The sequence below is a fragment of the Paramacrobiotus metropolitanus genome, unplaced genomic scaffold (assembly GCF_019649055.1).
Source record: "Paramacrobiotus metropolitanus isolate TYO unplaced genomic scaffold, Prichtersi_v1.0 Parri_scaffold0000004, whole genome shotgun sequence".
NCBI lineage: Eukaryota > Metazoa > Tardigrada > Eutardigrada > Parachela > Macrobiotidae > Paramacrobiotus > Paramacrobiotus metropolitanus.
In genome coordinates, this window is record NW_026570224.1 from 2,125,996 (window position 1) to 2,149,040 (window position 23,045).

General features: G+C 41.6%; 5 protein-coding genes across 12 annotated transcripts; 2 read left to right on the plus strand and 3 right to left on the minus strand.

Moving 5' to 3' along the window:
- Positions 1 to 444: 444 nt before the first annotated feature.
- LOC129599888 (ras-related protein Rab-5A-like) lies at positions 445 to 2,804 on the minus strand. Of its 2 annotated transcripts, XM_055498251.1 has the most exons (3): positions 2,528 to 2,804; positions 2,296 to 2,414; positions 445 to 1,235 (listed from the first exon to the last, which is right to left on the minus strand). In XM_055498251.1, the coding sequence occupies exons 2-3, from the start codon at positions 2,390 to 2,392 to the stop codon at positions 679 to 681; spliced, it is 654 nt and encodes a 217-aa protein (XP_055354226.1). In that variant the 5' UTR covers positions 2,393 to 2,414; positions 2,528 to 2,804; the 3' UTR covers positions 445 to 678. The 2 variants fall into 2 exon arrangements, with proteins under 2 accessions (XP_055354226.1, XP_055354218.1); XM_055498243.1 differs by having other exon boundaries at positions 2,296 to 2,800.
- A 580-nt stretch (positions 2,805 to 3,384) lies between these two features.
- On the plus strand, positions 3,385 to 7,179 carry LOC129602715 (uncharacterized). 2 transcript variants are annotated; one of them, XM_055501826.1, is made up of 4 exons: positions 3,511 to 3,567; positions 3,879 to 4,313; positions 4,872 to 6,704; positions 6,774 to 7,179. In XM_055501826.1, exons 2-4 carry the CDS (start codon positions 3,923 to 3,925, stop codon positions 7,013 to 7,015), a joined length of 2,466 nt encoding a protein of 821 aa, XP_055357801.1. In that variant the 5' UTR covers positions 3,511 to 3,567; positions 3,879 to 3,922; the 3' UTR covers positions 7,016 to 7,179. The 2 variants fall into 2 exon arrangements, with proteins under 2 accessions (XP_055357800.1, XP_055357801.1); XM_055501825.1 differs by having other exon boundaries at positions 3,385 to 4,313.
- Positions 7,180 to 8,823: 1,644 nt separating this feature from the next.
- Positions 8,824 to 12,785, minus strand: LOC129602676 (adhesion G protein-coupled receptor E2-like). Of its 5 annotated transcripts, XM_055501775.1 has the most exons (4): positions 12,380 to 12,785; positions 11,978 to 12,272; positions 11,592 to 11,708; positions 8,824 to 10,096 (listed from the first exon to the last, which is right to left on the minus strand). In XM_055501775.1, exon 4 carries the CDS (start codon positions 10,023 to 10,025, stop codon positions 8,985 to 8,987), a length of 1,041 nt encoding a protein of 346 aa, XP_055357750.1. In that variant the 5' UTR covers positions 10,026 to 10,096; positions 11,592 to 11,708; positions 11,978 to 12,272; positions 12,380 to 12,785; the 3' UTR covers positions 8,824 to 8,984. The 5 variants fall into 5 exon arrangements, with proteins under 5 accessions (XP_055357750.1, XP_055357751.1, XP_055357749.1 ...); XM_055501776.1 differs by having other exon boundaries at positions 11,982 to 12,785; XM_055501774.1 differs by having other exon boundaries at positions 11,191 to 11,708; positions 11,978 to 12,785.
- A 2,751-nt stretch (positions 12,786 to 15,536) lies between these two features.
- Positions 15,537 to 20,638, minus strand: LOC129599066 (lysine--tRNA ligase-like). The gene is made up of 14 exons (XM_055497205.1): positions 20,291 to 20,638; positions 19,885 to 20,035; positions 19,427 to 19,589; positions 19,107 to 19,200; positions 18,951 to 19,033; positions 18,741 to 18,844; positions 18,395 to 18,640; positions 18,146 to 18,308; positions 17,808 to 18,067; positions 17,441 to 17,653; positions 17,232 to 17,375; positions 17,099 to 17,161; positions 16,951 to 17,021; positions 15,537 to 16,480 (listed from the first exon to the last, which is right to left on the minus strand). The coding sequence occupies exons 1-14, from the start codon at positions 20,431 to 20,433 to the stop codon at positions 15,736 to 15,738; spliced, it is 2,643 nt and encodes an 880-aa protein (XP_055353180.1). The 5' UTR covers positions 20,434 to 20,638; the 3' UTR covers positions 15,537 to 15,735.
- Positions 20,639 to 20,836: 198 nt separating this feature from the next.
- LOC129602792 (MOB kinase activator-like 4) lies at positions 20,837 to 22,998 on the plus strand. Of its 2 annotated transcripts, none has more exons than XM_055501941.1 (8): positions 20,837 to 20,866; positions 20,992 to 21,214; positions 21,504 to 21,566; positions 21,794 to 21,894; positions 22,010 to 22,052; positions 22,140 to 22,306; positions 22,381 to 22,492; positions 22,567 to 22,998. In XM_055501941.1, exons 2-8 carry the CDS (start codon positions 21,107 to 21,109, stop codon positions 22,717 to 22,719), a joined length of 747 nt encoding a protein of 248 aa, XP_055357916.1. In that variant the 5' UTR covers positions 20,837 to 20,866; positions 20,992 to 21,106; the 3' UTR covers positions 22,720 to 22,998. The 2 variants fall into 2 exon arrangements, 1 of the variants encoding a protein (XP_055357916.1); XR_008692439.1 differs by lacking the exon at positions 20,837 to 20,866 and having other exon boundaries at positions 20,873 to 21,214; positions 22,567 to 22,834; positions 22,898 to 22,998.
- The last annotated feature ends 47 nt before the right edge of the window (positions 22,999 to 23,045 follow it).

Consider the following 23,045-nt stretch of genomic DNA (forward strand, 5'->3'; position numbering starts at 1 on the left):
TTAAACTGGTCGTGCGAAACAATCAATTTCGATTTCCCAAATTCTCTCCAGTTTACTGTAATATTTGCGAAGGGAGGCATAACGAAGTTATACTTTGTACTACTTTGTTACTCGGCGCAGAGCTTCCGAAAATCTGTAAATTTGCATGTCCGTTTATGTTAAGTACTGACAACAATAATTATATTAACTGCAAGTACTCGTACTAATGTTATACTCAGACCCATACCCAGCGATCACAAAAAAAGTTAATTTTGCATGAGGCCCTGTAACTTATAACTACAGTAACTGCCAACTACATAACTCGATAGATCTCCGAATTCTGCTTATTCACTCAACGTAAGTAGTGCTTGACTTTCGTGCTTTTTGGTTTTCCAGATTAAGCTTTTCTAAACAAAGGCAAAAAAACCGTGGTCGACATTCGCCAGCTAGCAACACACTGGAAGATTTTCGAAACAATCGTGAATTTTATTGCCGACAACATTAAGATACACCTAAATAGAATAATTAAAAAATGAAATAAACACAATCCTGATTTACAACACACTGGCCAACGTCAACAGAATTAGTTTAAAACATTTTTAATATTAATACACAACGAAATCACAGTTAGCGATGGAATGGAATGATTGCAGAAAAAGCGCCCACAACAGCAATCGCATGAGCATTCAGCCGTGACAATCAGCAGCATTTCTTTTTCTTCTGTTCTTCCGCCGTCCCGGCCATGTGTATAACATCGGCTCCCTTCCGATCGGCCGGTCCGGTCGACCGTGGCAGCTTCCTGGCCACTGCTGTGAAAATATCGATAACATTCTGAGCTGTCTTCGCGCTGGTCTCCATAAAGATCAGTCCGTTTTCGTTGGCGTATTTGGCTCCTTCTTCCGTTTCCACCTGTCGATGGTTGGCCAGATCGGCTTTGTTGCCAGCCAGAGCGATGACAATATTGGGCGCCGCTTGACGCTGCAGTTCGCGCACCCAGCTCTTGGCACGCTCGAACGATTCAGCGCTGGTAACATCGTACACGACGATACTGGCCTGTGCGCCGCGGTAGTACATGGGCGCCAGACTGTGATAGCGCTCCTGGCCGGCTGTGTCCCAGATCTCAAATTTAATGGTGGCGTTGTCGAGGTTCACTGACTGGGTGAGGAAGGCCGCGCCGATAGTGGACTCCTGGTGCTCGTAGTAGTGACCTTTCACGAAGCGCAGAACGAGGCTGCTTTTTCCCACTGCCGCTTCACCTAATAGTTCAGGTGGTCAGTTAGATAACTTAGAACTCTAGCTTCAAGGTTCATCATGATCATATTTGAAGCAACGTTATAACGACAGGCTACAGCAATCTGTACGGATTTTTTTACCTGCTTCAGCAGTTCTGTGTAGACAATTTATCGAAATCAAGAAGTGTATTCTCAAAAATCAGAATTAACGAACTGACTACGACTAGTTGGTTATTTTACATTGGACGACTGAAATTATATTACAAACAACACCGGATCGTGCATGTTTGTAACCGGTATTTTAGAATTAATTGTGTTTCCAATATTTCGTACAAATTACGCACAATGAGAATTTAATTTCCAGTCATCAGTAAGTATAAATCGATGCCCATCAATTTTTACAATGAAAAAGCAGTTTACAGCTACAGTGTAGGATAATTACCATCTCTGATTATAAAAATACCACTTATATATCAAGCTCTCATTAAGCTACTGTCGTACGTCAGTTTCTCTTATCAAGATGCAACGTCAGCTAACCCTAAGATTTTGGACGCAACATTAACCGGTAAATGCGGTAACCAGATTATTTTCTGCGTGAAGGTGGTTAACGCAAGACAACCACAAAAATTTCAAACCCACAAAAAAATGAAACTCTGATGATTATACTTCTTACTCAGAGCTAAACTTTAACAGAAACAACACAATAAATCAACGAAAGTTAAGTTAAATGAATGTCAACATTCCAATCCTTAAAAGCTATGGCTAATTATTAGTCAATTTCTATAGAATAAATTGTAATTATTGTAACTGCAGTAACATCCGAAACATTGTTATTGTAATTGTAGTAACATTATATATTACTGTACTGTAATTGCGGTAACATTCAACATTGTTATTGTAATTGTAGTAACATCCAAAATTGTTACAGTAACTGACAAGTGAATGCGTCAACGAGGAAATCACTAGCGTGGCGCACACTGCACACCACAAAAACGCTTCACGAGTTTCAGTAATGTGCAAAAACTATCCAAACAACATTCAAACAGCTGTTGGAAGTGGTGGTGTTAACGTTATGCTCCCTTACCGAGTAAAACCAATTTGAACTGAAAAATCTGACTGATCCCTCCGGGATCACCAGCAGATCGGGCTTGTCCGGACTTGTTACGCCTCGCGTCCGCCATGCTTGTCCACTTTCGAGACCGACTATCAAGTTAATAATAGATGTACTGCGGCTGTTGCGGAGTGGCAACCGGGCAGAAGGTATGCAGATAACAGAGATTACTGTCAAAAACACAGATCTTCCCATCAAAAAGTACCTAGCTGTAGCACATGCATGCAGTGCAAGATATTTTGCAGAACGTAGTTCCTGTTTCAGGCAGCAATAATCAGCGCTGCGTACTACACGATTGGCTACACCGTACGGGGGTGGTGTACCGATGAGCTTCCAAGTGCTGATAATCCAAAGAAGGTTGCAGAATTATTGCAGTCAATCGTAGTGCGTAAATAAGGAGAACGAATAAATTGAAATACAGTTCGGAACGCAATTACTGTGGGTCCACCAGATCGGAAATTATGAAAAGAATTTGCAGTGCGCCGCAAAGCGCCGTCTACTTATCAACAATTGATGGACTTTGGCCGGAAACAGCTGCAGTCGAATGGAATTACAGTAGAAGTACTGTACTTATAAGATTAAGCGCCGGTACCTGTAGAATTGTAAGCCACAGTACTTTAATGTATTCTATGGTAGCTTTGTTGGCAGTTTCGCAACAAATCTTGCACTTAATTTTTTCCATGCTCTTGAATTAGGAAGTGTAATACAAACTGCGAATCAGGGGACAAGCCACATAATTTAGATTTCTGCCAATTCTGCGTAGTGATAAAATGACTATCAAAATTAATTAAAATTACTGATTGTTAATAGAGAATAGTAGAATTGACCTGTAACTGTAAAACAAATCATTAACAACAAATAAGAGAAAATCAGTATTTTGCATGTGGAAATGCTTATTTGACTGACGAAGGGAACAGAATATTGTGTATAATGTAATTATGCGAGTATTCGTATTGCTTTCTCAGAGCATTCTTCCCACCTTGATCTGGTATCTGAGATTTGTTCTTGAAAGTTAGCAAGGAAGAAATCTTGACTTTTGTTCGAACTTGGTAATCTTGGTGCATTTGTTTGCAGAAATGTTACTGTTGAACTTACCGGTTAGCATCTGCACGTCGACTCATAGGTAAACATGTTCCGATTAGAAAAAGTCCAGGGAACGTCCGGAATTAACCAACTACATAAACGGAAACAATCTGTCCGTTTAGCTTACATTGTCGGAACGATCCCAACGTGAAATAGGCTTCAGTACGATGAAAAAAGTGTAACTTACATTCCTTATTGCATTGCAACATTACAAATGTGTTTTCAGTTAAGTTAACAGCAAAATCATTATTCGTACATAAAGCGTCTGCTTATTGTTAGAAACAAATGGCGCATTATACTTCGCTTTTTTAATATCGGCTTATGTCACAGTTATGTGGTAGTTTTACGAGTATTTCAATCTATCTGTATACGAGTATCGGACCAGCTCTGGGAAATGCAGAAAGCCTGCAGATTGTCCTTGCTGGTTTTTTTTCTTGTTTCGGAGCATTATAGATTTGGAGCGCGATGCATAGGCAGCACTAAAGACGAAACAAATGGCACGTGGCTTGACTCAGTGATGGACAGAAAGGAACTGCTGCAAAAGGTCATTGCGAGCAATTTTGGAGTCAGTTTGGAGAACAACTTTAACGATTTCGTGCTGCGTCAAAACGAAAGATTAGAAGTTGCAAACGGATTCGAGGAAGATGTTCAATGGACGACAACAAATTCGGTTGGTGGAATCGACCGAGCTTCCAGTTTTTCTAACGCTTTACCGAACGAAAACAGCAAGAGCATTCAAACTTACTTCTACCCTTCCTATGGTGTAAATGCGGAAAGCAGCTTCACGTCCCAGTCCTTCAAACCCAAACCGCTATCGCTGCTGATGAACTTTGGTTTGGATGGAATATCACAATGGAGCGGATCGAGTCTCGATGAGAAAAATGATCTGCAGAAAGACTGCCCCGAAGGTAAACGTACGTTCTGGTATACATCCATGTGACCTTTAGATGTTCACTTATAATAAGTGTCGGTTAGACTTATAATAACTATCGGTTAGATGTGCGCCTTTCGAGCTACGCAAAACGTACATATATGCACATGTATATTGTGATAATAAATTATTTTTGGTAAGGCCATCTCGAAAACTCCCGAGTAAAACAGTTTGTAAAAAAAACGTTAGTTAAACGTTAGTCAAACGTTAGTTAAAGGCCAAAATTCGAACATGTTCGAATTTTGGCCTTTAACTAGCGTTTAGCTAACGTTTTTTTTACAAACTGTTTTACTCGGGCCGGGACTTGTGTTCGCATGTTGCAATAGATGCAATATAAGGGACTTCTTACATACAATATTTATTTTGTGCTGATCAAGAATTACTGCATTGTTGAGTGTACATGACTGCAATTATTAAAAAAAATCGAAAACTGCTAACGGTAAGAAACAAAATTAATATCGAAAATTGTTGAAGACATGTCTATAGTCCGCTCTGATTTCAAAGCGAAATGGTCTAAAATTTAGGCTCTAAATAGGCTCCATTTATGACCCTTTTGGATGTATGTGCCGACCCACGGTATGCGTGCCCGTGGAGGGTTTAACCGGGGATCCAGCCGATGTGACCTTTCCCGATAACTGCGTTTCCATAACATCCAACTATAAGCGCACCGTTCGCATATCCCCCAACGCCACCGAAGCGAATATCACCATCTTTCTTGGCCTGACGAAGCCGTCCGTCGATTTCGATCGCCTTCGGACCGTCCCTGCAGAATTTCGTGAGCATGTGGGCATCGCTCTGCGCAAAGAGCTTCTGAATTTACTGACCGAACCCATGCGCATCGACGAATCGCAAATCGTTAACGTCACCGTTTCGGCTTTTCTTGCCGGCGGCAACTGCTCCAAATACGCACTAACCGACAACCTCCTCGACATCAGTCACCGACTGAACAGTAGAGTGACCTTTTGCGAATCCCTATCAGATTTCGTGGAACCACTGGTGCAAGTGCCGGCATATTTTACGCTATCTCGTCCGCCACAGTTTCGCAACATATCGGAATCCATCATCGAGATGTTCGTTCATTTAGCGGAAGCTATACAGAATAAGACTTTTGTCTTCGATGTGGATGGCTTTGCGGTAGAAGCTCAAGGCATCCAAGAGTGCAACGCGGCCAGCAAAGTCAACCCGGTATTTATGGATACATCGTGGTGTTCACGGGGCGCGGTACAGACATATTATAACGAAGAATTCAACATAACCGACCTGGGTAACAATACCAAGGTTTTCGTGCGGAACACGCGGAAGGAGTACGCAGCCGGGGAATTTCGCCTTCAAGTGCTGATTCGCAGCGATAATTCCGATCGCATCCATGTCAGCCAGGTAGCGCACACCTGCGACCGGCCGTTAAACTGTTCCGCATTCGAAGCGAAAGGAGCCGTTGTGCAGAAAAATCAGACGGTGCTCTTCAATAATCGCACGTACGACATCACCGAGTACTACCGGCTTCCGCATGATCCCTCGAAAATTTTAATTTGTGGCCAACAGTTAACGGTTCGTCTCAACGAAAAGAATGTCGTCCTGGGTTTTGATATGCGACCGGAGTTAAGCATTATCTCCACGACACTGACCGTTATTTCGGTTGTCGCGCTGCTATTGACACTTGTCATCTACACTTTGTTCAAAGAACTGCGCACGTTGCCGGGCCTGAATTTGATGAACGCGATGGGAGCGATGGTCGTCGGGCAGAGTGCACTGCTGCTGAATTCCGTGGCGGTGAACCAGTTCTGTCATGCCATCGGGATAATTACGCACTACGCGTTTCTGCTGGGCTTCTTCTTTGCCAATGTCATCGCCTGGGATTTTTATCGGACCTTCGGACGACCACAGTCGCTGCAAAACCCCAATGCCACGTCGCAGCAGTCCATTCGGAAGCGATTGTTGTGCAATATGGCGTACTGTTACTGCGCCTCGGCCTGCATTGTCGCCGCAGCTGTTATTCTGGATTACCACGATATCGACCAATGGCGAGTGGGCTATGCTGATCTATGCTGGATTGCCGGCGCACGCGCCAGTCTGGTTTTTTATGCCCTGCCTATCGCCATTATCGTAGTTGTCAATGGTGTGTTGATCATTACTACATTCTGCAAAATGCAGACACATGAAAGGTCACTTAACGCAATGCACGTCATATCTGGTCGCCGCGCATTATCCAGAGAACAGAAAATTAAGCGGGAAATTCTGGCGTACGTTCGCATTGGATCGGTGTTGGGTTTCATGTGGTTTTTCGGGATCGTGGCTGGACTGGTTAGAAATTTGGATCCGGATCCGGAAAACGACGGATATTTGGTAGCGTACGAAGTATTCGTATACGGTGGGTACAAGTCGAGTTATTGCTTGAAAAAAGTGTAAGTACTTTTTTAACATACAAAGTTTATTATAGTGTTCCTGTTCACCCAATCAAGTCAAGGATTATTCATCTTCATAGCGTTTGGAATAAACAAAAGAAACCGGAAGCGCATTAGAAACTTATGGAACACGTGGAAAATTAAAGGATGCAAAATGTGTCAAAGAAAACTGTGCATCTGCCGAATGTCGCCGCATATCACGAAAAGCGGTAGCAATAAATCTTTGCAAACGTCGTCCAGCGGAAATGGCTTAGATAATTCCGCTATGCAAATCTAGTAAAGCGAAATAATGTTGTCGCGGTTTTTTATATTCCTGGAATATATATGTGTTTTACCTGTAACCCTTTATCGTCAGCACCTGCATCTTTTAGTTCTTTGTTCGAACGCGAAAACCTACTAACAAACTGCTTACAAGAAATTTTACATGCAATATTTATTACAACAAGCTTGTACAGAATGTCGTTTGTCCGCTCCACTGAATTAAATGTGATGCTTTGGATTGCTGTACAGTACCCTAGTTTCATTGCTCCATCTTGGTTATAATGCACAAGAATGTGAAGAAATTAAATTGGTTTTTAGTATTTTCAGAATGTATGCTTCTACATATTCAAGAAAGGAACAGGTTTCGCGATTTTACATGCTGTACTTCGTAGCATATTCAGGGCCCGATATAATATTATCACAAAGCATAGATTGCAAATCTGCATTACAATCGCTTTATTTCGGAAGTAAAACATACGTAATTAAATATTGAGGGTAAGACTAGTTTTCAAGCTTTTGTTGAATGGCGTCAGAGCGATAATATGGTGGTTAAAGTTCGATTCTGCTGGATAAATTGAATTTTCCAATTACATATTCACAGCCAATATTGTACTAAATATGACTGCAAATTGTGCAACAGTGATCTCCAGCTGTCGTCTGCAATCCGCCAGTCACGCAATGGAAGAAATAACATATGCACCGTATACAAATGTACTGTAGCTGCCAAAGCATGATGGTTTCTCTGAAGTTTCTGTAAATTTACATTAGATTCCCATACTTGACTGAACTCCTTTCACTATGTTGCTTAATGCTAAACTGTCCCAAAACACTGGTGTATGTACATGCGGTCACCAACTTATCGTTCTCGCGTTATTGTTTATCGTCTACATACATTATGGACGCCGACATTCCATTAACGCTGGACTGTAAGACGTATACAAAGTTCATATAAACCTAACGTTCTACAAAACGTTTAGATTATTACAAATTTACAACATATTAAATTTAAGGATGATCATTTTGTAATCATTTAATATAAGTGATCACAAAATGTTCAGTATCAATAAGGGTGGACTTACGGCCGTCCATTAAAAGTCCACCGCAGATGTTGATGGCCGCTAGTCCGCTACTTGAAGCGTGTACTGTAGAAAGTTCGCATACAGTGCGAGTAGCGTGGGAACTCAGATACTCCGTATGTAGCAGAGTAACAATCCGTTATACGTGCGTAAATATTGCTCGGGAATAACAAGTGTACTTAAAAGCGCCACTAACTCAATATTCCATTCTATCAATTTTGCATTTACCCAGTCATCATGGGGAAATGATTGATTTTATGATCTCGTAAATCTTTAACTTAGAGCTGTTTTCTCCTTCGTGTCCCTGTCATGTATTAAGTAGCTTAAGAAATCGACAGGCTTTTCACGCTTGCGTAAGAACAAAATTTCATCCCTGGAATGGGCGATATCCATAATTTATGTTTTCTGCATGACACTTCAGCTTTTATAGGAAATATTATGACCCTTTCTACAGCAAAAGAGCGCAGATGCATGCGCAGAGTCACAGATGGACAACTCAAGGGTTTAAAATTGTCTTCACTTTATACTGCTTTGCATTTGTATAGTTTGTCTAACAGCCATTGGTTGATTATGCAAATTTTAACAAAAAAGGTGGAAAATCAGATGTTAATCAATGGCAAAATATCGCAAAAACAACATGTGTAAATTATGCTTGTGCCAGAATTTCGTTGTTCTCTTTTTCTGGTAATTTGTTTAGCTTATCCTATGGAGACTAATCAATAATAATTCATTTGCATTGTGTTCCCATGTACGTTTTACAAACCCGTATGTTTTGCAAGCGAACACAACTCATTTATACATAACAGTCTATACGGCTTTAATTAATACATAAGCATATTACACTTTAAAAACTTTACATTAATGTGAACATTTGCGAGATTGCGACACAGTCCAATGGAATCGGCGTGATTATACAGTATCAATTTCTGGGACCTCCCGCAAGGTCAGCAAACTCAGCGTAGTATTGTATGACATTTCCGACGGAGCACCATAACTATGGATACTGCTATGACGTCGGCTCCGTTTCTTTGTGGAGGAATAGATTGTGAACACGGCACTGTTGCAGGTGAACAGAAGCGCCACGAAACTTCCCACACTGGACAACGCCCCGACAAAGCACAGCCACAGCGTATCCACATCGCACAAAGCTGCCACAAATCCAATTAGCCACGTACAGAGGTAGATTAAAATGATTTTTAAGTACAAATGTAACAGTATCATTTCCGGTCGTTTGAACTGTTTCCGCACACCGCTCTTGTAACTGAGCAGAGTAGTGCGGTGCACTGTTTGCCAACTGCGACAGAACCAATAGGCCGATATGGCGATGAGCCAGACAAAAGGCAGCACCAGCCCGACAACAATCCCGTCCTTCCCCACCATCCAGCAGTGCGGCCGGCGTGGATCTATGTAAACAAACCCGGCGCGACCGGCCGCGGCATCGTATTTCAGCAAATACACCACGGTACACAGTAAGACGATAACGGCCGGAAGTCCCCATCCGTATAATGTATAAGCAATCAGATGATTTCTTAAACTGTGATTACCGTCCTGAATTGACGGGGCCAGACGGGTTTTGACGTCCTGGCTTATGTCGTAAATACCGATACTGATCCAGAAGAAGGCACCCAGCCAGGCAAAGTGCAGAGTAATGGCAAAGAAATGGCATAAGGCATCCGAATCGGCCTGATCCATACCGATTAGCAGAAATAGCTGGCCGAGAAATACGGCCGTAAATAAATTGATCATCACATAGCCGGCCAGATCTTTCAGATCCGAGAATAGGGTGAAGGTAATAAACGCGAAGGCAATAAACACCAGGGATAAACTACTGCCAATCACCACCAACATCTGCTGGATGCCGTTGATCATCGGCGAGTTGGGAAGGATTTCCGTGCGCGTTACGTCAATGTCCAGCAGCGCAGGGAGGATTGTCGTTTCGTTGTATGTCATTTTTGGATTGCACAAAGTGGGCAACGGCTTTAATTAGCGGCTCGGGTTTCAAAGCATGGTCACAACGGAATCTGTCGGTAGAAAATTTTGCAGTGCATTAAAACAGCAAACAGCATATATGTACATAAAGCTACATTACCCATAACAGAAACGTAAATCGAGCTTTGGATTTCGCTCCTCGGTTTGTGTACTTTTGTGCGTATTGTATACATGTTACTGCCCGCGTATAAATACTGTAAATTTGTAGCATATAATCATTACAGTCATTACTAATACGCACAACACTACGTGCCCACGTGAGCAGGCCGATGATCCTGCGGTCTAACTTAACACTTTACTTTAAAGAACACTTTAAAATTCTTATCTGTTAGCTGGTTTGTCTAAACCGAAATCGCCCTTTAACTTACAAAGCACTTTAAGCTGTGCAGGCGCAGCGAGAGGGTCTATTAGGTAAGTATATTTATTTTACCAAGTTCTGCGTATATAATGTGTAGACGATTTAATAATGATCTTAGCTAATCACGGTGCTGTTTGACAATTTGTTTAGCAATTTGTCATTGGTAAGATAACGTCATTAAGAAATTAAAAATTAATTTTAAAGCGAAGCAGTATGGCACGCAATCTGCTGCCGTTCCCTCCACTTCCCTGCAGTTTGTTTTTATCATGGAAGATAATTGAAGTGAAGGTAATTACTATGTAGCGAGAAGAAGGTGGAGACACGTGTGCCGCAAGGAAAACACGCGTTTCGAGAAAGCCGGACGCATGGGCCTGCACTTTACAGTACCACTGCACTAGACGAACCAATGGATCGCAGAAAATAAAATATAATCCGTATAACCTTTATAAGAAAATCTGTAAGAGATTTATTAATCAAAATAAGGAATATAAATACAGATAACGGAGTAAGGAATATACTGAACTGTTTTGCGCTCTGCTACAAAAGCTGCAGGAATAAGCAGAGTGCCCTTGCGAACGTTTCCGCATAAGTCACACTGTGTAAGTGTCACACTCAATATAATCGTAACCGGTACGTAACGTGTAATAAAATATATTATTCATTGAGCTTTAATATTTATGACGCCGCGTAATTTGCGCTTGCAAATGATCAACACAAAAAGCAGTCCACCGCGCGCCATGTACCAAGCTGCTTCTAAAACATGGGTACCTGGTAATAATCAAAGTTTAATAATGGCAATGTCACATTTGGTGCGAGAACTGAAGTGGCCTGTGCGCTGATATGTAGGATAACGGCATCCATCGGCCAATTTCCGGTGAATGCCGCGGCAGCAAAAATGTTGCGGCACAGGAGCTGTTACCGTTTACTTGAGCAACAATTACTGTATCTCCGATTTACTCCCATCAAATGATTCAAATCCCAACCAAACACACACCGACAATAAAAAGAACAATAAAACACACACCAACAATAAAAAGAAAAATTAGCATAATCAGAACTGTATGTATGTGTGATTGTAAAATGGATACTAGGTGAGGTGTCTAACTGTAATAATACAATGTCTCAAAATATGTAATTCTGCTGGCTAGATCCGCAACATAATCTCATACCTTGAAGGTAGTCGGATGCCGGATCACGTAAGATATATAAGACACGCGAGACCACAATAAGCCATGTCGATGAGCAGCCAGGCAGCTATATTTAGCGAGGCATGTCAACGGCGGCATCTGTAAAAAACCAAGAAAGACTGAATAACACGTTTTTATTTACCCCTTAATAACAATTATGGGTTTATTTAACAAGTATTACTACTTGGAATTAACGTAGTGGAACTTGTTGAAGAGAAAACAGTCGTCGATTTGTATCAAAAACTGCGGGTTACTTTATATTGTTTTTCGAACAATGTGGCAGAGGGAATAACGGATGACTATGACCCAGTTTTTTTAAAAAGTATTGCATGTAAAGGCAGTACTTATGCGGGAATGCGTTTGTTTACCTACGCTGTATTATGGTACATTGGCGTAAATACTCCTTTGCAAGCCGTCGTGTTATCACCACTCACAACAAATCAGTATGAATAACTGGACTGTGTGTCCGCTGTAGTAGCAAATTAAACAGGATGGCTGCACTTATGATCACTCTTTTACACCGCTAATCCAGAAAATCAAGCATCCACATACACGGTATATGTACGCAGCCGGCTCAGTTATATAGGACGACGGTGGTGCGAAATCGTGAATCTCGATGAATAAGCGCATATCCTTCAGGGACATATGAATCAATGTTGCTGGCTAAAAAATGCAACACACTTAAAGAGCAATTTCGGAAGTCCACAGTGCCGCCGGGTAAGTTTTCCCACATCCGCCCAGCCTGTTGGGCAACGACACACAACACTCACTTGCACGTATGTATGTATGCAGCTGATTGTACCGTACGCTGTATTGCACAACGCCCGCAACCCGCAAGTATGTGTATCAAACACTTTGATCTATTCATAGGCTAACTGGCGTGTTCCTTCAAGCATCCCGTGCATTCTATTGTCGTAGCCGGGTAAAGGAAACAAACATTAGTTACAATCAAGGACATGCAAAATACTTATGCTGCTGCGCGTCTTCGTAATAGCACTAAGAACTTGAGCACCGGATCACATTTCCCTGCAGTCTCCGTGCACAGAAAGAAGTTTGGCTCTCCTTAAAACATGTCACGCCACACAACTCCATGGTGCTGATTTGTGGCTACATTCTTCTCTCGCTTATATATTATCTCGAGCAGCTTTCAAGAAAATTGTTAACCAGTTTGCTATGTCACAATCATTTATGGCTTCTGTTACATTCTGCTGTGATCGCGATCGAGGCCTGCCACGACCGTCGTCGTCGACGTGATCTAATGGAGAGCGCGCGCGCAGCGTATGTGGAATAAGGAATCGCCGGGAAAAAGGAATGTAATGTTCCGGTTCCGGTTCAACTGTTCGTGACGACTTGTGATGCGCAATCAAACGCACTGGCAACAAGCGTTTGTGCGGGCGGCCATATAGTAACGTTAACGCGCAGGCGAATCCCGTATGTCGTTATCGCTGTCAACCCATACTCGTACTGCACTGCATGAGCGCCAACTTCCATCCCGCTTGAAGCAAGATGGAAACAGGGCCAACTGTTAGTTTAATTCCCAGGAGACGCTAACACCCTCGATGCACATATGAGACGCGAATATATCTGTTAATTATCATACTTTTAGCAAAAACATGCATGTCCAGGAGGAAGGCCGGGGAAATCATAACAAATGATCTGCTTTCTTTGTTGACCTTAAAAAAACCATATTTCAGGAAGGCTTTTTGCCTTGGCTGTAAAAGAGCTAGCTGCAGGCGTGCTTTGCTTTACATGTTGCACTTGCAGCCGTACATTCAGGATATGTACAGTATCAACCACGAGACTTATCATACTTTTTACAAAATTAAATCGGGTGGTGTCGAACCTGAAGTAAAGCATATTAGCATGGTCCCTCCCCTCTACCTCATGTGAAATGCACGGTAAAATGTACTTTCTATGCTGTTAGTATCTTCTTCTCGTACTAAATGCTGTATCGGCTCGTTCTGATTCAAAAACCAAGTCTATACAAAGTTACCTGTATTTATATTTATATGTAATAATTTCATACTGGCAAGGTCTGGCATAATTTCATACTGGCATAATTTCATACTGGCAATCTACGACTGCAGATGGACTACAGATTTACAGTAGCCAGATTATTTAACACGAGTCACGAGTACAGTACTATAAGGATCCAAAATTGCTGTTAATGACTGGATTCTTGAAATAATTATTTTCTTAAGCCGTTATCGGTACTTGTAAATTCTAATAGTTTTACTTTTGAAAATTACTTACAAAAATGCTTGCAAAAGTCATCACGTGCACAGTCTGCTCAGCTGCAACATCGGTCATGAACTATCGTGCAGGGATTGCCGGTAGATTGTTTTCGCATTGTCGAACTGAAGCGGACCCACACTACTGTTGCAGTTGTGTCAAACAGATTTATTGTACTTTCTTATTAATTTTACGTTTAATCTCCTTGGTAAACAGCGGAAGCGCACAGTAAGCTCTTGACATTGGCAAAAAAAGTGTATTGTGCTCTCTAGATGCAGTTAACCTGAAGGCATTCATTACAAGCACCAGTAATCACATAGATTCACTTTCCAATGAGCAATTATCTGGTATAATTTGAACGAAAGCTGGCGCGGTTCCGCTTCCTTTGCTGTCGGCATCCGCAATATTATTCTCCCGGCCTGGTCATCCCGCATGATACCCTCCAGACGCAGACAAAGAGAATGTGTACTTCCTGTGTGGCAAAATAAAAATCTCTGAAGCCAATTAAGTCTGTTCAGCCGGAAGCAATACTGTTACCTTACAACTGTTACTCGTATTGAAACATCAACCCTTTAAAACATCGTTAGCAGCATTAGCTGTTCCTTAATAGCACACTACGTGCGTACGCGTTATGGATATTTATGTAATACAGTACACGCAGCTGGTTGGAGTAGAACTAATAATCCGTAAGTAGCCGGGAACCAAGTAATCGTATGGATTTGCATTATGCGTTAGGATTAGGATTTTTCAGGTACAGTTGTATCTAACTGCACACTGGGCGAATTCCGTTTTCCTATCGTTAATAATATTCACATCATCGATATTTATGTTATTGTTTTAATTTAATATATACTGCATAGTAGCGCAAGGGCGTATCTTCTAACCTTTCTGCATAACTGCAATGAAACAGTCATTCACGAATTCACACACCTTATCGATCGAAAAATTAGCACTATCCGTTTTATCTAACACTGTAAGTTAAATTAACAGTTCTGCCACTCGACCATGACATGTTCATCGATATTAAAATTATTAATATGCTCAGAGGGTAAACTGGATGTGTTCAACACCCGTTATGTGAGCGCTTGTTCCGTCCCCTTTCGTGATAACATACAATACCGCCTATCCCTCTAGCTTACTTATGTCGTCCAGCTAAGTCATACAGCAATTGATTTTATACTCCTCTCGTTGTATTTTTTATTATAGTTATATTAATTTGATTATTCTTATAATAAGATGACGTACAACTAAAATGCACTGCGTATTGCGTAACAATAGCGCTGCAATAAATTGTAAGTACTATTATACAGGGTGTTGTCCGGGGACAGACGGGTGCAGTACCAAAATCCATGCACCCGAGTAAAACAGTTTTTAAAAAATACGTTAGCTAAACGTTAGTTAAAAGCCAAAATTCGAACAGTGTTCGAATTTTTGCCTTTAACTAACGTTTGGCTAACGTATTTTTTACAAACTGTTTTACTCGGGGCAGTGCTGCAGACCAATTTTTCCACATTGGCCAACTTCAAGTAACGACAATTAACGACCCCCAGGGGTACCATCAAGAAAGACGCTGCAAAAATATTTCCTTGTAAATTTGCCTGCAAGTTATTCTCTGTGAATCTGTGACAGTTTGCTTGATCTATAACTTCCACATAGCTTGATGGTTTGCCCGATCTTTCTTCTTCCTTCTTCCGTTTGCATATACGCTTTCTTCTTCCTTCTGCATGTACGTCCTCAAACAGTGCGCATTTTTATATGTTACACAATTTATTATGCGCTATCAACAATCAAAGCAAAGAAATTCTGTACTTATAACAATACACATCGGGGGACGATTTTGTGAATCACTATAGCATATGCGAATCCACGAAGCATATTACGTAAAGGCGTAAATTTATGTAGGTTCACCGTAAGAAACACCCGGAGTACTTTCTGTGATGAGGTGTATTTCCGCTTCCGCGTGCAACAATTGCCGGCACGCTTTTTGAAATTCCTGCTGCATTTCTACCAACTGGTCTTGAGGATAACCTCCAAGAACTTCCGCCATAAAACAAACATCGCGAGACGAGTCCTGAATCAGTCCTTCTTTCGACTGTCTCCAATTGATGTGCCGGGTCACCACCGTGGATCCCGATGCATATACGACCTCACCAAGCGGCACAGCGACGCTGGCATCCGCGTCCAAGGCCGTAAACTGATCGCCATTCTGAGAGAAGCGCAGCTGCAGATCCTGGCTGGTCGGCGCATTCAGATCGAAGCCACCAAAGGGCAGGAGATACTTGAGAGAAAAAGCGTTGTACAGGTCAACCAAAGGATTAATCGAGTGCGGTAGCGTGTCCGCTCTGGCCGCGCGCTTCGCCATGCTCTCCACTGAACTGACGTATTTCTTCGTGGATACATTCAGTGCGGTAAACGCATTCCGCCACAACTGGATGTGCGGATGGCTATGCACGTTGGGATGACCGGATACTTGTGCGTGAGCAGTCTTCCAAGCTTGTTCGAGCATTGTCTTAATGCCTTCGTGATCAATGCGTTCCAGGTCGATTTGGCGAACACAAGCAAAAAATACCGTTAATTTGGGAAGAGCCAAGAAGACTTTGTTTTCCACTGTGAAATTGTAACTCTTTCCCAGAAGCGAACTGAAAAAAATATTATGAGCGCGGGGAGCTAGTACGTAAATGTCTGCACTTAGGATTGGTTCTCGAAATGGTAGCACGCGCTAAGATTTCTTATTGCATCCAGCGATATTCTGGATTTCCTTTGCTGGTTTCAGTTATTTCCTGCGCAGTCAACCGAAAGCTTACACGAATAAGACTTGTGTCATTCTGACAAAACACATCCTGGCTGGCACAAACGAGCCCAGCTTATTTAATTACAGGAATAAAAGTTTTCCGTGTTATTTCGTATACGACTGCTTCTTAAACAGTTATTCGTCATATCGTATGGCATGGTTTGAATTTATTTAATATCAAGCTAGTAAGTCTATCCCACCACAGCAATTTACTGCATTATACCAGAAAACAGTATAAAAATCCAGAATATCGTTATCCGATGCCAAGAAATCGCCAAGCAAACAACTGCTACGAAAAAGTCAAACACTCCCGTTTACCGGTGTTCAGCTGGTTTCTCTGGCTTCTTAGCTGGAGCATCTCCAGTTGCAGTTACTCTCGGCTGGTCTTCCTGTAAACCGTGCACGTGTCAGTAGCATCAGCCACGAAAACAATAATTAAAGATAATTAGCCAATATCTGGTCATACCGTTCCCTCAATGACGTCAGTTTTTCCATCCCACGGCCGCATAGCCGGGAAAAATAAGACCTCCTGTAAATGCAACAAGTACACATACGGTATACCATACGAGCGAGCCATAAATGCAATGGAATGATTTTACCTTAATATTATGGGAATTGGTCAGAAACATTGTCAATCTATCAATACCAATGCCCAATCCGGCCGTGGGAGGAAGACCATATTCCAAGGATGTGCAAAAATTCTCATCTATCATCTGAGACTCTTCGTCACCTTGTTCCTTTGCCTATATTAACATTGCCAAAATTACCAAAATTCCCTTCAACAAAAGCCGTGGTAGGAAACACTTACTATTGCCTGTTCTTCGAAACGCTGGCGCTGCACAATAGGATCGTTTAATTCAGTGTAAGCATTGGTTAATTCCCGTGTTCCACAAAATGCTTCAAAACGTTCTGTCAGCCCGGGAATAGAGCGATGCGTCTTGGATAATGGACTCATAATGGCCGGATGGTCGCATAAAAATGAGGGATTGATTAAATCCACTTCCACAAAATCCCCAACCAACTACCAAAAACAGAAAGATGTATACAGTGTCAGTGTTATAAATTGACTTTAAAATGTACAGTAAATACAAAATCTGAAGATTTGCAGCAATTACTGTAACACATTTTTGATCGAAGCGAGACCATTTACAAAAGAAATGATGCAGCATGCTCACCTTATCCAAAAGGCGAGCAACCGTTCTAGGTGGAGGACACTCAACCTTATGCTTCACCGCTAGATCGTCGAGAATCTTCTGCGACTCGGCAGTATGTATTTCTGTGGCCGGTGGCAACTTCACCCCGAGCTTCTTTTCCAGTTCAGCCATCATGGATACGCGCCTCCACGGCGGCGTGAAATCAATATTCATCGCTTCACCTTCCGGTCCTTTTGGATGGTAAACGATCTTGTATCCACCGGTGATGTACTTAACAAGCCCTAAATATACGGCACGCATTAACGAAATGTCCTTAATAGTCGAATACTGGAACATATTGTTGCAACCGCACTTCTCACCTGATAGCATTTGCTCAACAAGTGCCATTAAATCATTGTAATCCGCGTAAGCCATGTACATTTCACACATGGTAAACTCCGGATTGTGCGTCAGATCAATGCCTTCGTTGCGAAAATTGCGTCCAATCTCGTACACACGGTCAATACCTCCCACAACCAGCATCTATCAAATAAATAACATCGTGATTCCCATAAAAAATTTACTGAATTCCTCAAAATCTAAAGGAAGCACATAAGCTTTTTTCGTACCTTGAGATATAATTCCGGCGCAACTCGCATAAACAAGTCCATGTTCAAATCATTATGGTGCGTAATAAACGGTTTAGCCGTAGCCCCACTGGATACCATGTTCATCATAGGAGTTTCAACTTCCAGAAATCCCAAGTTATTGAGGAATTCACGGACGTAATGAATGACCTTCGCCCGAGTGACGAACTTCTGTCGCACGTAGTCGTTCATAATCAGATCCAGATAGCGCATACGATACCGTGTTTCCTATGTTAAAATGGTTGGCAAAATGAGTAAGTAACCATTTGGAAAAGTAATCAGTTGTGTAGTCGGTCTATTATTCAAAACCGAATCTGACCGTACGTACCTGATTACGCAATCCAAAATGCATACTGGGAAGCATTCGCAAACATGGCGTTAAAACTTCCATCCGTTGTGGGATGATGCTCAGTTCGCCTTTTTTACTTTTGCCTATTGAAACATTCCATAATTAATTAATACACAACAGTTTCCCGTGCCAGTTAGTGTCTCGTCACCGTTAAGACAGCTACGACCACAATACGTAAGTTGATCATACCAGGATATCCGACGCATCCGATAATATCACCACGTCGTATACGGTCATTTATCCCTTCGAATTCTTTTTCGTTTCCATAATACCTGCATAATCAACAGGTTTATCAACATACTATGGCAGAGACAATTTAAACAAATCCAGTAATAAAAAGCCTACCGTGCATTGGCCAAAACTTGAATCTTTGTGCCTTCTCCACGAAGATCATAAAAAACCAATTTCGCTCCAGATTCTCTCTTAGAATGGACTCTTCCTAAGCAAAGAAATTGACTTTCGTAAATATTACGCAGCACCGCGGGAACATACGGAAATTATAAGCCATGCTTCAAGCATTTACCGTCATAAGCCGCACATACACTCATTTTATGAAAACAAAGCGTATTAAAAGCCACACCCACCCAATTAAACAGAATTTATTGTCAGCGCTTTTCTATTTTTTTCCTAAGAAAGATTATATATATTCTTGATTCCATCCTCACCGGCGACGCTGACCAAATCAGATAATTGCTCGCCATCAGCAATATTTTTGAACTTTTCCACAAACTGCACGAGTGACGTGTCCACGTGGAACTTGTGCGGATATGGATTCTCTCCCGCAGATTTCATCGCAGCAAGCGTATCGACACGAAACTTGAAATATTCCTACAATAATAATAATAATTCGTACAGCAACCACCATGGTAATTTGCCTTCGACTACGATAATTAAAGAAATAAAGGCACTCAAGGCCTTGAACTTACAACCAGCCTAAAATTTCTTATATTGTACACTGTGCAGTGTGTACAAATACGTAAGTAACTTTAATAGCTACGGGTAGCAAATTAGAATACAGGGACGGATTACAATAATGGTTCTGGTACTCGTAAATTCCGCCCCACTTAAAACTGGATGTTGCTAATATTCAAGCCTTGTTCTTTCAAAGCTTTCTCGAACGTACGTCAGGATCGGTGGGGTCCAGAGGTTTCTGCACTCCCAAGGGAGAGAGGTCCCTTTCCTTTTTCTTAGCGGCTTCCGGTGCGCCAGAACCAGCCACTTTGTCTTCCTTTTCCTTCAGCTTTTGTGCTGCTTTCTGTTGACGCTTCAGTTCACTGAAAAATTTAAATCAAACCGTAAGCATCGTAAAATAAAATGTAACAGAGAACTAAAAAGGAGCAATGACTGGCTGAGTCTGGCTCTGCAACAGTAGTGACAGACTGACAGTGATATGATCATAATTCATATCTATGAATAAATTACGCATTACGACTTGTCCGAAAACCATTAGACTTCATCGAAGACTGCAGTTGCTATCACAAACTTGTTACTATTTGTGTCTTTTTTCATTTTTGCCAAAAATCACTTACTTCTTGCTCAGCTTCACGTCTCCGTCTTCCATTCTTGCGGATAAAAACAGGTGCTTGACTTGATTAAAATATGGTACTAATACACCGGCGCGGCAGGTTCTTGCACTGGGATAGAACAATCTACCAAAGCTCGCTACCACCATAAAGTCTGCCACATGAAATAAAGAAACCAGTATTTTGCGCGATCAGGAGAGCTAGTCTGGGTAACAATATCCAGACCGGAAGTAGTATTCAAATAATGATTTACGAGGGCGTCCCGAATGTCACCTCCGATGATTGCTATCTCGTACAGTCGTATACAGTACCTAGCTGCTAGACACAACAATCGAAATTTTTAGGAGGTTTTTTTGCGGATTGCGTCAGTCATAACTGTAAAGCGCACTAGTAGTAGGGAGGCGGGGAAAAATATGCGGGTTAGTACTGACTTATACAGAGCCGCTCCCTGGAAGGGCGGCATGAAAACAGTCAATTGCGCGGCAAGACCGAATAGCCTGTACTACTGGTAAAAAGTCTCGCTGTTACAAAAAATTTTTGTTTGTGGTTGGATGTGTTCTGAATCTTCTGATGTTTTTGATGGTAAGTATGTAAGTATTATTGTTCTTTTCAACCGTTTAGCATTAACAGCCAAACCAAACTAGATTCAGCTGATGCTCTTAAGTGATAATTCTTAAACTTATAAAGGGCATTTACAATTTACTTAGAAAAAAATCAGAGGTTCGGTGTCCGAAGTAGATTAAGAGGAAGCGGTGACAACTCGCTCACATGCATTCGTAAATCCAAAATTACCCAGCATCTGGGACCGAGCAAGGGGATCAAATGACGGCTACTGGAGGGGAACTATTAAGCACAATGAAGTTCGAAAGTCCTGAAGAATCAGCTGCAAAAGTCTTGGCCAGACGCATTCGTCCGGGAACGAAAACTCAGGTGTGTCACCAACAATTTTGTGGGTCTGGTCCGACTCTGGTGACTGTGAAGTGATGACTCTAGTATAAACGGCAAGTTGGCAAGCGTGGACAAGTTATAAACAGTAACACCGTAACAGAGCATTAATTTTGGTGTTTATTAATCTGAATCTTTTATGTTTTCCGTTTACCTATCTGGGGAAAACGCTGAAAGTTCTTCATGCACTCAGATTTTAATTTTAGAGTAGCGTTTATGTGGTTTTCACTGTATTACAACAGGCATGTTATACTGATACGCGTATTACTCGTAGGATTTCTATCAATGGCCTGATCTGACTCTCGAAGACATGGACACAACGTTAGCAGTGCAGCAGGTAGGCCGAACAAACCACATATTTTAGCAGTTTAGCATGGTAAATTTAACGTGATCGTAAGAAAGTATATTTTTTTTAATTAAATCTCAAGTTTAACATGGAAACAATGCTAGCTTCAGCCGGAACATCTTCACGGGTTAAATACACCATGTTTAAAATTCTAAAAGGATGTTGTTCCAGTTTTGGCCGGGATATTTCGGAAACATTATAATGTATCTCTTTTACAGTACATACAGCAGCTGATTCGAAAGGATCCGTTGAATGTGGAAGATATTTTGCTGATGCCTGTAAATCAAGACGAAGGCGTGTGGAAATATGAGCATTTACGGTAAATAGTTTTGGCTGAAAAATTAAATTATTAGTTGGATGAAATCAGTGAACTGTGTGCGGGCGCATTGTTCGCACTTTTTCCCGTGTGATTGCCGAAGTGGATTTATTTCTAGGCAGTTCTGCATGGAGCTTAATAATTTGGCGGTTGCTCTTCAGGTACGTAATTTACCTAGCTAACTTGGTTGTTGTATTTACCTTTCCGGAGCTGAGCAAAAGTCTAACAATGTAAAAGTTAATTATTAGGTGGAATGCACGGCGGACACCTGCACTCAGATGACTGCTACCGATCAGTGGATCTTTTTGTGCGCTGCACACAAGCAACCCCGAGAATGCTCGGCCATTGACTATACCCGTCATACTCTGGATGGGGCGGCTTGTTTATTAAACAGCAATAAATATTTCCCGAGCAGGTGAGATTTCCTATATAAATTGTTCTAAAAAGATGTTATAGCATACGTAACTTTTATTTTTGATGTTCATACAGGGTGGATATCAAAGAGCAGTCGATTGCTAAACTGCCTTCCACTTGCCGCAGAGTGTACCGTATTTTTTCCCATGCCTACTTCCATCATCGGCCTATATTTGATTCCTTTGAGGTATTTCACTAATGTCGTTCTGAGTGATTTATTACATCTGTACGGTTTTTTGAACAGTTGTGTTCTTATTCCAGGAAAAGACGTTCCTGTGCCGTCGTTTTACCGTGTTTGTGTTGAAATATGGTTTGATGTCACCGGAAAATCTCATTGTTCCAATTCCTGGAGTGCACAATCCTCCCGCTGTGCAGGGAACCGAATACAATAAATCCGGCGAAAATGATGGATAGACATGGCAACTATTGCTAGTATAATCTTTGTACCCTTTCTGTTCGAACGTCGAATTTCTGCATTTGCTTGTATTTCCTGAAGCTGCAGCTTCTGCAGATCTCTGGAAGCTGGAAGGTAAAATGTGACTGTCTCATGTCGGTGTGGTGTAATATGCAAGATGCTAAATGGCGTTTACAGGTTTCCTTTGTTTTCCCGATTATCGGACTATCAGCCATAACAGCGTAAGATAAGAACCGTTGTTGTTATCGCTTGAATCTTACGAAAAATCTTAGTGTGAAGGGTGGTATTGGTGTTGTTACGATATTAACTGTAGAAGTATCTTATG

Bases quoted from the DNA above. Each gene is read 5' to 3' on its own strand.
- LOC129602676 (XM_055501775.1), bottom strand. From the start codon at position 10,025: ATGACATACAACGAAACGACAATCCTCCCTGCGCTGCTGGACATTGAC.
- LOC129602715 (XM_055501825.1), top strand. From the start codon at position 3,800: ATGCAGAAAGCCTGCAGATTGTCCTTGCTGGTTTTTTTTCTTGTTTCG. The intron at 4,314-4,871 runs GTAAACGTACGT...GGCTCTAAATAG, and splicing joins GCAGAAAGACTGCCCCGAAG to GCTCCATTTATGACCCTTTT. The intron at 6,705-6,773 runs GTGGGTACAAGT...AGTTTATTATAG, and splicing joins GTACGAAGTATTCGTATACG to TGTTCCTGTTCACCCAATCA.
- LOC129602792 (XM_055501941.1), top strand. From the start codon at position 21,107: ATGACGGCTACTGGAGGGGAACTATTAAGCACAATGAAGTTCGAAAGT. The intron at 22,307-22,380 runs GTGAGATTTCCT...ATGTTCATACAG, and splicing joins AATAAATATTTCCCGAGCAG to GGTGGATATCAAAGAGCAGT. The intron at 22,493-22,566 runs GTATTTCACTAA...TTCTTATTCCAG, and splicing joins CTATATTTGATTCCTTTGAG to GAAAAGACGTTCCTGTGCCG.
- LOC129599888 (XM_055498251.1), bottom strand. From the start codon at position 2,392: ATGGCGGACGCGAGGCGTAACAAGTCCGGACAAGCCCGATCTGCTGGT. The intron at 1,236-2,295 runs GTAAGGGAGCAT...CTGAACTATTAG, and splicing joins GTTCAAATTGGTTTTACTCG to GTGAAGCGGCAGTGGGAAAA.
- LOC129599066 (XM_055497205.1), bottom strand. From the start codon at position 20,433: ATGGTGGTAGCGAGCTTTGGTAGATTGTTCTATCCCAGTGCAAGAACC. The intron at 19,590-19,884 runs GTACGTTCGAGA...TTATTATTGTAG, and splicing joins TGGACCCCACCGATCCTGAC to GAATATTTCAAGTTTCGTGT. The intron at 17,162-17,231 runs GTAAAATCATTC...TTGCATTTACAG, and splicing joins CCAATTCCCATAATATTAAG to GAGGTCTTATTTTTCCCGGC.